General features: G+C 59.9%; 1 protein-coding gene across 2 annotated transcripts; it reads left to right on the top strand.

Annotated features, from left to right (window-relative positions):
- The first annotated feature begins 426 nt into the window (after window positions 1–426).
- Window positions 427–12,253, top strand: GPAT2 (glycerol-3-phosphate acyltransferase 2, mitochondrial). 2 transcript variants are annotated; one of them, XM_032712765.1, is made up of 23 exons: window positions 427–628; window positions 1,020–1,105; window positions 5,171–5,251; window positions 5,934–6,050; window positions 6,143–6,216; window positions 6,757–6,867; window positions 7,055–7,183; window positions 7,856–7,955; window positions 8,026–8,159; window positions 8,236–8,335; window positions 8,418–8,624; window positions 8,812–8,919; window positions 9,126–9,211; window positions 9,298–9,392; window positions 9,502–9,572; window positions 9,922–10,153; window positions 10,516–10,664; window positions 10,808–10,885; window positions 10,979–11,104; window positions 11,179–11,299; window positions 11,390–11,440; window positions 11,554–11,609; window positions 11,677–12,253. In XM_032712765.1, the coding sequence occupies exons 4-23, from the start codon at window positions 5,934–5,936 to the stop codon at window positions 11,791–11,793; spliced, it is 2,262 nt and encodes a 753-aa protein (XP_032568656.1). In that variant the 5' UTR covers window positions 427–628; window positions 1,020–1,105; window positions 5,171–5,251; the 3' UTR covers window positions 11,794–12,253. The 2 variants fall into 2 exon arrangements, with proteins under 2 accessions (XP_032568656.1, XP_032568655.1); XM_032712764.1 differs by having other exon boundaries at window positions 968–1,105.
- Window positions 12,254–12,563: the final 310 nt, after the last annotated feature.

Genomic DNA, 12,563 nt, shown 5'->3' with positions numbered 1-12,563 from the left:
CCTGTTGGCTGAACGGCCCCGGTGTTTTCCCCAGGGACTGGCACTGCCTGATGGCCTTCCTGAGGTGCCTCCTTATCCACAGGCTCACGCTCCAGAGCTTTAGAGAGAAAGTGTGTCAGCTGAATTGCAAGTCCCCATTCCTCGTGGGGATCTGCCAGAGCTGGGGGCTGGCCCTGGCCTGCCCACCTACCCACTGCCCACGGTCGCCACGGAGCAGCCCCGACACTCCTGGCTGGCAGGGCCACCAGGAGGAGGATGAGGGCCAGGGCCCACTGTGCCTGCACCATGCTGTCACTACTGCTGCTGGCACTGCAGGCACTGCTGGCACTGGCACTGCATGCTGGCACCGCTGGCACCGCTGGCACTGCGGCACTGGCACAACTGACACAACTGGCACAACTGGCACAACTGACACAACTGGCAGTGCTGGCACTGCTGTTGCTCCTGCCACCACTGCTGAAGCCTTGAGCAGGAACCAAACTCTTCAACAAAACACCCAGGAGGATTCTTGGTCTCCTGCCCAAGCCTTCAGCCACCTCCAGAGGAAGTGAGTACACTCTTGGTGGTGCCCAGGAGGAATCCTGGGAGGCTGCCAGACATGAACTGGCCTCTAACACGGACACAACAGGTACATGACCTACCTGGGGGCATCTGCGGCTACTGCCCACGGCTTCAGTTGGTGCCTGACTGTTATAGGTTATAAATCCCATAGGGGAATTTTTCTTCCCCTGCTCCACTCTAAGAAAAAACTGAGTGAGTGGGGGAAAGGGAGTTAATTAACTTTACAAAAGATCTGGCCGAATTCCTAGTTAATGGCCCATCAGAGAGGCTGGGGGGAGAGGAGAGAGAAGTTTTGGGAGGGGAGAGGCAGATGGCAGAGCTCTCTCTCTCAGACAGAGACGGGGGTCTGCGTGCAGGCATTTGGAGAGAAGGACTGGGGATCTGGCTTTTTGGCTTCTCATCCTAGTGAGCTCGGACTACTGGCCTCAACTTGCCTGCGAGCTGTCTCTTGTCTCCAGCCTGGATCTGCTGTGTTTCATCGGAGAGTTGCGTGCCCACTGGGAGAAAAGGGAGGAGTTTTGAGACACCGTCATCTGAGACAACAGTGAGTCCCGTGGGAGTGAACTGCTTCCCTTCCCTTTTTCTCCCACCGAGGGAAGGGTCCCCATTTCCTTCTCGGCTCCTCCCGCGACCCCAGACCCGGACCCCCCTCCCCGCCAGAGCCCGACAGCGCCCCCTGCAGGTCAGCACAGCCAACTGCAGGCCCTGCACCTTCAGCGACCCAACAGCGCCCCCTGCAGGCCGCGACTAGGACTGCGCTAAAGGACAGAACAGTATTCATTCTGACTTTTTGTTTGGTTTTGTTTGGGTTTTTTTCTAGGACTACTGTCTATTTTTTTATGTTCTGTTACTGGTTTTGCCAACATACATATATCTTTTAATAAAGGGTTGTTATTTCTTCTGTTTTTCCACACTTCCTCGATTAAAGCCCCTTAATTTTGAATTTACAATTGCTGAGAGAGAGAAGTTTGGTCTATCTCATAACTCATCCTCTTCAGCACACATCCCAGTCTCCTCTGACTGTGACACAGACAAAACCACAACACTCTTGGAGTTGCCTGGACAGAGTCCCAGGGAGCCTCCAGGAAAGAACCTGCTTCCAGCATGGGCAAAACACTTTGGTTTGCAACCTTGGAGGGGTCTGGGGCTGCTCACAGCAGTGCTGGCTGTTCAAGGATGGACAAAACACGTCCAGTTCCTGGTGCTGAGCACAGAAACCACAGCAGCAATGCAAACGTGTTCCAGAATAAAGCTGGTCCCATTCCCTTCCCCCCAGCTGCTCCCTCCCTATCCCAGGCTCTGGGGCTCTTTCCCTGACGTGATGCACAGAATCCTCTCTGCTGACACTGTCATCAAAGCTGTGAAATCACAATTCTGGCCTGTGGTTGAGCTGATGCTTTTGCACGAGGGGCAGCCAGCACGTGTCATGCTTGGTGATGCTGGCACTGGCACCGCTGAGGTGTGAGGATGTGAGCAACTGGGGGCTGGGGTGGGAGGTCGGGGCTGTCGGGAACGGGGCTGCCCGGGCACCGCTCTATTGCACGTCCCGTGCCTTGCAAACACATCCCCTGTGCCTTGCACACCTGCACCCCACTCCACTGCACACCTGCACCCACATCCATATCACACCTGTACCCACATCCACATCACACCTGCAGCCCCTCCATTGCTCTGTTCCCACCCCGGGGGTCCCACGGCTTCACCCCAGGGTGCCATTGCCCAGGTACCTGATGGACCCTGGCGGGGAACACCCCCGAGGGGCAGCGCCCCACGACACGGGCTGGGGGCACCGGATGGGGGTTGCCCCAAACTTTCTGCCCAGCAGTCTGGGGAGGGTCAGTGCACTCAGGCCAGACATTTGAGGAGGGGGGTGCAAGGCATGTGATTGATATGGAACCAACCCACTCAGCTTCCAGGTCTTCTGTGTGGAACATTTTCCATTAGAAAGCATCTCAGTGCTTGCTTGACATAAAGAGCTGGAGTTGTGAGGCCGCGGGATGAACTTTCCCTGTGTTGTGTCAGGCAGAGATGGATCCAAGGGAAAGCTGGAGCTGCTGATTGGAACATGCCCAGTCTTTGGAATACACAAAGCTGCAGCTTCCAGCCCACGGATGGCGGGGCATGAGCTGTAACCACCATGTTCCACCATGGACTGCAGTCCAATGACCCCCCAAAACTCCCCTCAGAGGGGGTGAAGCTGAGCACGTGGCAGCCCCTTGGGAACAAACAGCAAAGCAACGGAGAGCGAGAAGCCTCCAGGCCCTGATAATGCTCTTGGTCTGGGTTGAGGGAGGGGAAGTGGAGCTTGTTGGGGTGTCCTTGCCCAGGGATTTCTTTATTTGGGATCCCCTGGTGAGGCAGCAGCTTGAACTGCCAGAGGATAGGACTGACCTGTGCCAGTGACCCCCTGGGATGGGGTGAGAGCCCAGTGTCACCCACAGGTGTACCAGGGAGGAACAGGGGTGCTGAGGGGGGCTGTGGGTACCAGGGAGGGATGTGGGGCCTGGGGAAGAGATGGAGGTGCTGGGGATGGGATGTGGGTGCCGGGGATTGGATGTGGGTGCTGGGGAAAGATGTGGGTGCTGGGGAAGGATGTGGGTGCTGGGGATTGGATGTGGGTGCTGGGGAAGGATGTGGGTGCTGGGGGAGGATGTGGGTGCTGGGAGGATGCAGGTGCTGGGAAAGGGTCACAAGTGCCCAGGGGGTTGCAGGTGCCCAGGGGCAGGAACAGAGCCCGGAGCGTGGCATGGACTGACCGTGACCCCCATTCCCATCTCCCTGTGCCAATGGAGGGCAGCAGGGAGAGAAGCAGGGATAGAGTTGAGCCCGGGAAGGAGGGAGAGATGGGGGAAGGTGTTTTTAGGATTTGTTTGACCTCTCATTCCCCTGCTCTGATTTGATTGCTAACAAATTCAATTAATTTCCCCAAATCAAGTCTGTTCTGCCTCTGACAGTAACGGGACAGTGAGTGACCCCTCCCATCTTTATCCCACCCCAGGAGCCTTTCCTTGTATTTCCTCTGCTCTGTGCAGGTGAGGGGAGGGATGGAGCACTTTGGGGGGCACCTGGTCTCCAGCCCAGGTCAAACCACCACAGGCTGGCATTTTCTTTTTCTTTTTCTTTTTCTTTCTCCTTGTCTTTTCTTTTTTTTTCCCTGCCTTTTTCCTAATTGTCCAATACTTCTCATTTCCCCCTATTTTGCCTTTTTTCCCCTTTGCATTTTCCTTTTTTTCTCCTTCCCCCATTTTTCTTGTCTTGTTTGCTTTTCTTGACCTTCCCCCCTTCTTCCTTCAGTTTTTCTTTCTTTCTTTCTTTCTTTCTTTCTTTCTTTCTTTCTTTTTCTTTCTTTTTCTTTTTCTTTTTCTTTCTTTCTTTCTTTCTTTCTTTTCTTTCTTTTCTTTCTTTTTTCTTGCCTTTCCCCTTTTTTCCCTGCTTTTTTTCTCATCTTTTCTCCTTTTTTTCTTACCTCTCCTTCTTCCCCTTCAACCTTTTTTTAAATTTTTCCCCTTTTCCCTTGTCTTTTCCTATCCCCCCCTTCCTTCCCCTTTTTCCTTTGCCTTTGCTTGTTTTTCCGCTTTTCCCAGCCATTCCTATCCCCTCCCTTATCCCAGCTCCCGGGTGCTGCTCCCAGGCGCGTTCCCACAGGTGCGAGGTCCCCGCCCCAGAGCAGCTGAACTGGGGAGGTTTTGGGTGTTTTCAGGGCGATTGAGCCCCTTGGGGCGCTGCTGGTGCTGGTGGGGTTTGGAGCTCTGGAGGGCCAGAGCTGGGGCTGCGGGCCCTGGGGGTGGCGGGGCCTTGGGCTGGGGAGCGGGGCTGGGGGGCTGATGGGCCTGGGGCGCGCCAGGGCCCCCCCGGGGCTGGGACTGCTGTGCCCGGGGGTGCTGGGACCTGGGTGGGCTTGGGGAGAGGGACAGGGGGCGATGGGGACCTGCCGGTACCTCTGGTGGGCTGAGCCCCGGGTGGGGCCGGGGCTGTGCCGGAGCTGTGCCGGGGGTCCCGGCGGTCCCGGTTCCGGCGGGGCCCGTTCCGGTCGCGCTCCCCGGGGGCGGAGCGGGGCCGGGCCGGGCCCGGAGCGGCGGGGCCGGCGGTGAGCGGGGCCGGGGGACCCGCGGGGGTGCGGGGGTGTGGGGCGTGTGAGCCCCCGAGCCGTGCAGGGCCTGTGGGGCCGAGCCCCCCGGGCCGGGGGGGTTCAGGGCCCCCCAAAGCTGCAGAGGGGCGCTGGGGCACATCCCCCCGGGCTGTGGGGCAGCGGGGCCCGTGTGGGGTGTGTTCCCCCCAGAGGGTCTCTGGGGGCTGTGGGGCCTGTGCAAGGGGTGCTGCCCCCCCAACTCGGGCCCTGTAGGGACTGTGGGGTGTGGGGGGCAGGTGTGGGGTATGTTACCCCTCAGCCCTATAGGGGATGTGGAGTGTGCTGTCCCACCCCAAATCCCTGTGGGTTGGTGGTGGTGGTGGTGGGGTGTTACTAACCCCAAATCCCTGTTGGGGGTGTCGGCTGTGTTACCCCCCTCCCCAATTCCCTGTGGGGCACACGGGGGGTCCCTCTCCCAGAGACTGCTCCGTGTGCCCCAAACCTGCCAAATTCCCACTTTCCACCCCTTTCTGTCTCCAGGATTTTTCCCAGGACGTTCAAGCCCCATCACCTCTGCTCTCCAGTTTGGGGGTGTCCCCCCACCTGTGACACCCCCCCAAGGTACCTGACACCCTGGGGACCCCCCATTGCCACCAGCCCCTTCCCACCTTGAACCCCCCCCATCCTCGAGGTCCCCAACCCCAGCGGGGTCCCCCCCGCAACCTCTTTTCCTGCCTCCTTTGCCCCCCCCCGACATTTAAAACCCAAATTGCTTCTTTTTTCCTCCTTTTTTAGGGAATAAAATTCCTTACCCGCACCCCAGAGAAAGGGAGGGGGGGATGCCGATTTGTGGGGCTGGTGGTTGGGATGCTGGTGTTCTGAGGCACCCCATGGCTCCAGATGTGGGGGTGGAGGGGGCTGACGAGGGCTCTGGGGTCCCCAGGATCTCACTGCCCCCCTCATGCCCATATTTCCAACCGATCCAACTGGATCTGTGTTAATCCCATTGGATCTGGGTACCCAACGTGTCTTTGAGGGTTCATCCTGCGGGAGAACCCACTGCCCCACACCCCCGGGTGCTGATCCCCCCAGATCCAGACTGATCGCGCGGGATCTGGGTTGATCCGTGTCCCCACACATCTCCCAGGTGTGACACCAGCTTATCCCAGCTCAAATTCCTCTCTTGCTGCCCAATATCAGGATACCTCACAGCATGAGCGTGTTTTGGGGTGTATCCACCCACATTTGGCATTCCCAGGGTTTGTCCCATCCCTCCCCTTCCCGTTTTTCTTTCCCTCCTCAGATGAAAACCTGGATCAGCAATTCGGACCAAAACCTGGAATTTTTCATCCCGTTCCTGGGAAAATACCACCGTCCGGTTTTGGGGCGCTGCTGCCAGACCTGCACCCCCAGGAGCTGGGTGAGAGAGTTTGGGATGGGGGGATGGTGGTGACAGGATCCCTGTGCCGAGGATCCGCGTTGCCAGTGATCTGATCCCGCTTTTCCTCCCAGGATGGATTCTGTGCCGAGGATCTCTCCGCTCTGGGATTCCGTGATGTCAGCCGTGTGACGGAGAGGGACACACGGTGAGGCTGGATCAGCTGGGGGATTGTTCTTCTCGCTGGCTCGAGCCGGCATCGCTGGGAGTGAGCCTGGCTCCCCGGGAAAAGGGAAAAGAGCCAAGATCCCTTTGGCTCCTCTCCCCTTTGGGAAGAATCCCTGGATTAACCATTGTGTGCTGTTTTTTATCCCACATCAGATCATTATCCTCCATTCAGCTCCAAATATTCCCAGCTCCAGCTTTGAAACCCTTAGACAAATCCCTTGGGATCCCAGGGAATGCAGTTCCCCTGTCCCACTCTGTCCCTTCCTGCACACTCTGGGATATCCCAAAGCTGTGTCCCACCCCACTCTCTGTGGATTTGGGGAGGATTGCGAAAATTCCGTGATTTGGGATGGCATGAATGCCTGGTTTCCTTCCTGCTGGGTGGCCTGGAGCATCACCTCCAAATTCCTAGCTGTAAAACGGAGATGAATCCCAAATCCTCTGAAAGAGGCATTTTGGGGGGGGTGGTCCTCCTGGAAAAGCCCCCCCCTGCCAGGTTCTCCCTGTGTGTCCCCTCCAGGTTCCGGGGGTGGCTGGTCCGGAGAGTCTGCGGATTCCTTGCTGCCTGGGAATGGGAAATTCCATCAGAGACCCCCAGGGAGCTCCCAGGGAAGATCTGCGGCAGCAGGAGGTGGGTGGGAGCATTGGGGGGATCCCGGGATCACCCTCAGCCCGGGAGGGGCGGGCCCCCATTCCTGGAGGATCCTGTTTGGTCCTTGGATCCCAGGTCAGTGGGATGCCGGGAATGCCGCCGAGGCTCCCTGGATCCTGGCCCTCGGATCCCAGGGTGCTCCCCCTTCCCCTCCCCTCCACCCCAGGGTGCAGGATGTTGCCTCCAGCCGGGCCCATGGATGCGGAGGGGATGAGAGATCCCGGCGGCACTGGAAGGAGGAGATCTGCCGGATCCTGGGGGAAATCCAGGCACCGCTGTCCCCTCTCCTGCTGAGGTCAGGGATCCTTTGGGGAAATCTTCTGGGATTCTGGGGGGGATGGATCCAGATCCTTTGGGAGGTCCTCTGGGCTCCTGGGGGGATGCACATGGATGGCTTGGGGGTTTTCTGGGATCCTTGGGGGGATATTCTGGGCTCCTTTGGGAGCTGCCCATGGATTCTTTGGCCAGCTGCCCTCGGAGTCCCCCACAGCTTCTGGGGCCCTTCTGGCAATTCCTTCCGGGGAGCTGGAGTGGGAAAATCCAACCCCTCCAGGAGGGTGGGAACCAGAGGGAGGCTTCCCTTCCCCACTGCCTTCCCCCTCCTGTCCCTGAGAAGTGGGAATTCAGGGCTTCCTTGCTCATCTGATCCAGTGGGAATAAATGATCCCTCCAAGCCCTTAAAGGGAAGGAATTGCTCAGGGAATAAGGGCATGTTGGGATCCTTTTGGGGGGAATGCAGGGATAACTGACGGCAGCTCTGGTTGCCAGGGGAAAGGAGGTGTCTCATCCCATCCAACCTTGGCTGTGTGATAAAAGTGGGCATTTGCCTTTGTGGGAGCTGCGCTGGGAATTTTGAGGCAGGCTGGGTTGTGGCAAGTGAGGCAAGGGGAGGCAGGGGGTGGGAGTGTTTGGGGGGTTGGGGGCCGCCCCATGCCCGTGGGGTTGCTCATTGCCAGTTTTGCTGCAGGCTGTGCCACTGGATGCTCCCCAAGCTGCTGAGCCGTCTGTTCCTGAGCGTGCAGCTGCAGCAGGGGCAGCTGGAGATGGTGCTCCGGGCTGCCAGGACGGTAGGGAGCCCGGCCGGGCGCTCCCGGTGCCCGGGAGGGCGGGAATTCAGCCCGGGATCCTTCCTTGCAGCCCGAGGTGCCGCTGGTGTTCCTGTGCACCCAGCAATCCCTGTTGGATGGGCCGCTCCTGTCCTTCCTCCTCCTCTCACAGGGCATCGGAGCCCCCAGGGTGACGGTGGGCACCCGGATCAGCCCTGGCCTCCGGTAAGGAGCCGGTGTGGGATGTTCCCAGGGGCTGCAGGGGGATGCAGTGTGTGCCCACGGTGTCTTTACCCCCCAGGTCCCTGCTGCAACGCCTGGGAGGGATTTTCCTGCCTTCGGGAATGGCGCAGGCACGGAGTGAGCAGGATGAGGGGCTACCGGGCACTGTCCTGGATGCGGTAGGTGCGGTCGGGGCTGGAAAATGCCCTGGAGCACTTGGGGAGGTGTCGGTGGCTCCCAGTACTCCCAGTGTTCCCCCAGTACGTGCAGGAGGTGCTGCGGAGCCGCCAGCCCCTCATCATCTTCCTGGAGGAGCCCCCGGGTTTGCTGCGGCTCTCGGATCCCGCCCGGCGCTGGCTGCTCCGGGTGCTGCGGGCGCTGCGGGACGGAGCCGTGCCCGACGTGCGCATTGTCCCGGTGGGAATTGCCTACGACGTGGCTCCCGGCGGAGCGGGGCGGGATGGAGCGGTGAGAGGGGGTCAGGGGGTCACCGGCGCTCGCCAGAATCCCTGGGAGCATCCCTGGGGAGTGGTGTTCCCCCAAATCTCTGGGGTTATCCCTGGGGAGTGGTGTTCCCCCAAATCTGCGGGAGCATCCCTGGGCAGTGGCATCCCCCTAAACCCGCCGTCAGTCCCTGGATCCCATCTCTCCGCAGCCCCCTCAGCCCCTCGGGATCGCCGCGTGTCTCCGGGCAGCATTCCAGGCCCTGCGCCGGCCCCGTGGCTGTGCCCAGGTGGATTTCTCCCAGCCCTTCTCCTTACGGGTACGGCAGCTGGGGATGCCCCTGGATCCGTCCTGGCACTGGGGGGCTGTTCCCAGGATGTTGGTGGGTTTGGGGTGTCTGAGGGTATCCAGTGAACCCATGCTGGGTGATCTGGGCTCCTCCCAGCCCTGGGGCTGCAGGGATCGACTGAGCTGGTGGTGCTGAGAGCTGTGAGCACCCCCAGGCTCCTTCCTGCTCATTCCCAGGAATTTGTGGAGAACAACCTGGTGGGGCCGACGCTCAGTGGGAATCGACCAGAGCAGCTACTGCTTCCCACCATCCTTGGCACGTGGTGAGGAGCTGAGCCCCGGGCAGCGTTTCCCCTTGGATCTCTGCTCCCGGCTTCTCTTGCTCAGCCCTCTCCCCCCGATCTCCCAGCGTGCCGGATGTGGGGAATGCGGGCACTTTGGGTGCCGGCGTGGGGACAGAAGAGGAGATTTTGGTGACAGTGCTGGGGCTGCACACACTGAGCGGTGAGGAGTGCGGGTGGTCCCTGCATCCCTTGGGATGGCATTCCCTGCTGGGGAATGGGGGTGGGGGTTCATCACCCCCCAGATAACGAGCCCCTCTCCCCCCCATCAGATTCCAGCGCCTGCTCCGCCATCATGGCTGTGGGAATCACCGCGGCGCTGCTGCTCCACAGGCACCGGGAGGTGGATAAGGAGCTTTTCGTCTTTCCCTTCCCTCAGAGCAGCATTCCCAGTGGGAATCCCCCTCCATCCTCCTCAGAGCAACATTTCCAGTGGGAATCCTCCTCCTCTCCCTTGGAGCAGCATTCCCATTGGGAATTACCCCTCTGTACCTCAGAGCAGCATTCTCAGCAGGAATCCCCCTCCATCCTCCTCAGAGCAGCATTCCCAGTGGGAATCCCCCCCTCTCCCTCGAGCAGCATTCCCAGTGGGAATCCCCCTCCATCCTCCTCAGAGCAGCATTCCCATTGGGAACCACCCTCCTCTCCCTCGAGCAGCATTCCCAGCGGGAATCCCCCCTCTCTCTCGGCAGGCCGTGCTGCTGCCCCGGCTGATGCGGGATTTCTCGGGGCTGCTGGAGCAGCTCCTGCTGCGGGGCCGGGCCGTGGGATTCCGCGGGCAGCTGCGGGCGCTGGTGCTGCACAGCCTGCGGCAGCTGCAGCCCCCCGGGGCCGGGCTGGGGCCCCCCGAGGCCTCGGCACGGGGGCAGCTGGTGCGGCTGGCGGGGGGCATCCGGCAGCGCCTGGGCGGGGAGGCGGCAGGGGGTGAGAGAGCCGGGGGGCACCGGGAACGATGGGGACAGCGGGGACGGGGGGCAGCAGGGATGGGGGTGCCAGGCACCGGGGGCACTGGGGGGATCGGAGACGTCTGCAGTTGGTGACAGCGGGGACTGGGGAAGGTGATACTGCGGGGGGGTTGGTGACACCGGGGAAGTTGGTGACACCAGGGGTCAGTGGCACTGGGGGAATCGATGATGCCGAGGGCCAGGGACGCTGGGAAATTGTTGGCATTGGGGAATGGGGATGCTGGGGGCACTGGGGACAGCGGGGATCAGGAATGCTGGGGAATTTGGTGACGCGTGGGGAACGGGGGACAGCGGGGACTGGTGACAGCCCTGTCCTGTCAGCCTGTGCAATCCGTGCCCTGCTGCTGGAGGTGCTGCCGATCCTGGGGACCCCCTGCGGCCCCCCCGGGATCGTGCTGAGCCGGGAGGAGCTGCTCCGCAAGATCCTGGAGGTGCTGCTGCTGCTGCCCCCCATCCTGCTGGGGCTGCAGGTGGGGACACGAGGGTGGCCTGTCAGCCCCCATCCTGCTGGGGCTGCAGGTGGGGACACGAGGGTGGCCTGTCACCCCCCATCCTGCTGGGGCTGCAGGTGGGGACACGAGGGTGGCCTGTCACCCCTCTCCTGTGTCCCCAGCCCTGCCAGCCCCCCGAGCGCCACAGCCTGGACATCCTGGACAAGCTCGTCCTTGGGGGGCTGCTGGAGGAGGAGGAGGTGGGTGTCACCCCAGGAGCCCTCCTGGCACACGGGTCCCTGATGGGGCACAAGGTGGCTTTGAGGTGAGGTGACAGCCCATTGTCCCCCCAGCCCGAGAGCGAGTGCAGGGGCTGTGACGTGGCCCCCCGACCCTCGTCCCGGGGCCGTTCCTGCTGGGACTTCACCGATGACAGCGACAGTGACAGCGAGGACAGGGTCCCCAAGCGCTGCTACAAGGTACTGGGGGTCCCCCGCCACCCCTGGGCTGGGGTGAGGGGGTGTCCCCCAAATCCAGCTGTGTGTCCCCCCAGCTCAGCGAGCCCCAGGGCTTCCCCGGCTTCCTCCTCTTCCTCTGCCGCCTCCTGAGCCCCGTCCTGTGGAGCTACGGCCGGGCTGCGGAATTCCTGGACAGACCCCCCTGGCCCCAGCCCGGTAGGACCCCCCAGAGTGGGGAACCCCTGGGGACCCTGGGGGCGCTGGAGCCCCCCAGGAGCTGGGATCTGACACCCCTCCCAATTCCAGAGGCAGACTACGTGGAGGCGCTGCTGGAATTCCTGGATGAGGATGAGGATGGTGAGTCGAGGTGGGGGGGGTCTTGCTTTTGGGGGTCACTGCCCCCCTAGACTGGGCTGGGGGTGCCCGTGGGGTGGGATTTGGGGGTTCCCTCGGGACTTCTCTCCCCACAGGGTATCCTGACAGGAGCCTGGCCCTGAGCTCCCTGCAGAGCTTCAAGGACATGGGGGTAAGCACAGCCACCCCCCAGCCCCCCAACATCCTGCTGCCCCCCTGATCTCCCTGTGCCCCCCCAGGTGCTGGAGGAGCTGCAGACCCCCACTGGACCCCTCCTCCAGCTCTCCCAGCCTTTCCAGTCTGCTTCCAACCGGGAGAAGCTGAGAGCCTTCATTCACCAGTTCACCCAGTTGTAGCCCCCCGCACCAGAGTCATAAATGGGGCCCAGGGACCTGATGCCTTGTGGATTTATTGACCCTGTGGGGGGGTGGAGGTTCTGTCTCTCCTTCCCTCGCCTGGGATGGAAAACTCCATAATTTCTGGTGGTGGTGCCCAAGACAGCTCCAACCAGCACATTTCCCCCCAGCCCTTCTCTGCTCCCTAACAGCAGGTCCAGTTTTCAGTAAAAACACTGGGATAAATCAAACTCTCTGACACTATTTTTTTAGTATTAGAAAGCAGGCATTAGTTTAGTCACAGTGTTGGGGTGCATGGGGATAGTTCCACTCAACATGTCCACCCACTTTCAAAACTTTTCATTATGTATTTTTAGCAAACAAAGAAATTCATGTTCATTGGTTATGTTACATAATTCTCTTAAATAAGTAGTATTCTATATTCTATTGATTATTACTTTCTCACTTCTCATGCTATTTAGTCCACATTTTCAGTCTTTTTATTATTTTTTTTCCCAGATAGGGAGCGTTTCAGCAGACTGATTCTGAGTTCTCTTTGTTAGTTTCTTCTTTATCTGTAGTTTCTGCAACATGTTCTTGTAGCCTATAAATTTTGAATTCCTGGTGTCCAGTTCTCAGCAACTTATCTCTCCCCCAGGCTTTGTTCATTGAAGCATATCAAAGTTGGTTTAGCAAAACTTTAAGTCTCAGTGATTTTCCCAAACTAGTTTCTAACAATTGCAGCTTTAAAAAATCCCTTGCTAAAGTGGAAAATTACACTGCTGATGATT

The sequence above is a fragment of the Chiroxiphia lanceolata genome, chromosome 28 (assembly GCF_009829145.1).
Source record: "Chiroxiphia lanceolata isolate bChiLan1 chromosome 28, bChiLan1.pri, whole genome shotgun sequence".
NCBI lineage: Eukaryota > Metazoa > Chordata > Aves > Passeriformes > Pipridae > Chiroxiphia > Chiroxiphia lanceolata.
Note: the sequence above shows the minus strand (reverse complement) of the source record. Positions and strands in the feature narration are given on the sequence as shown.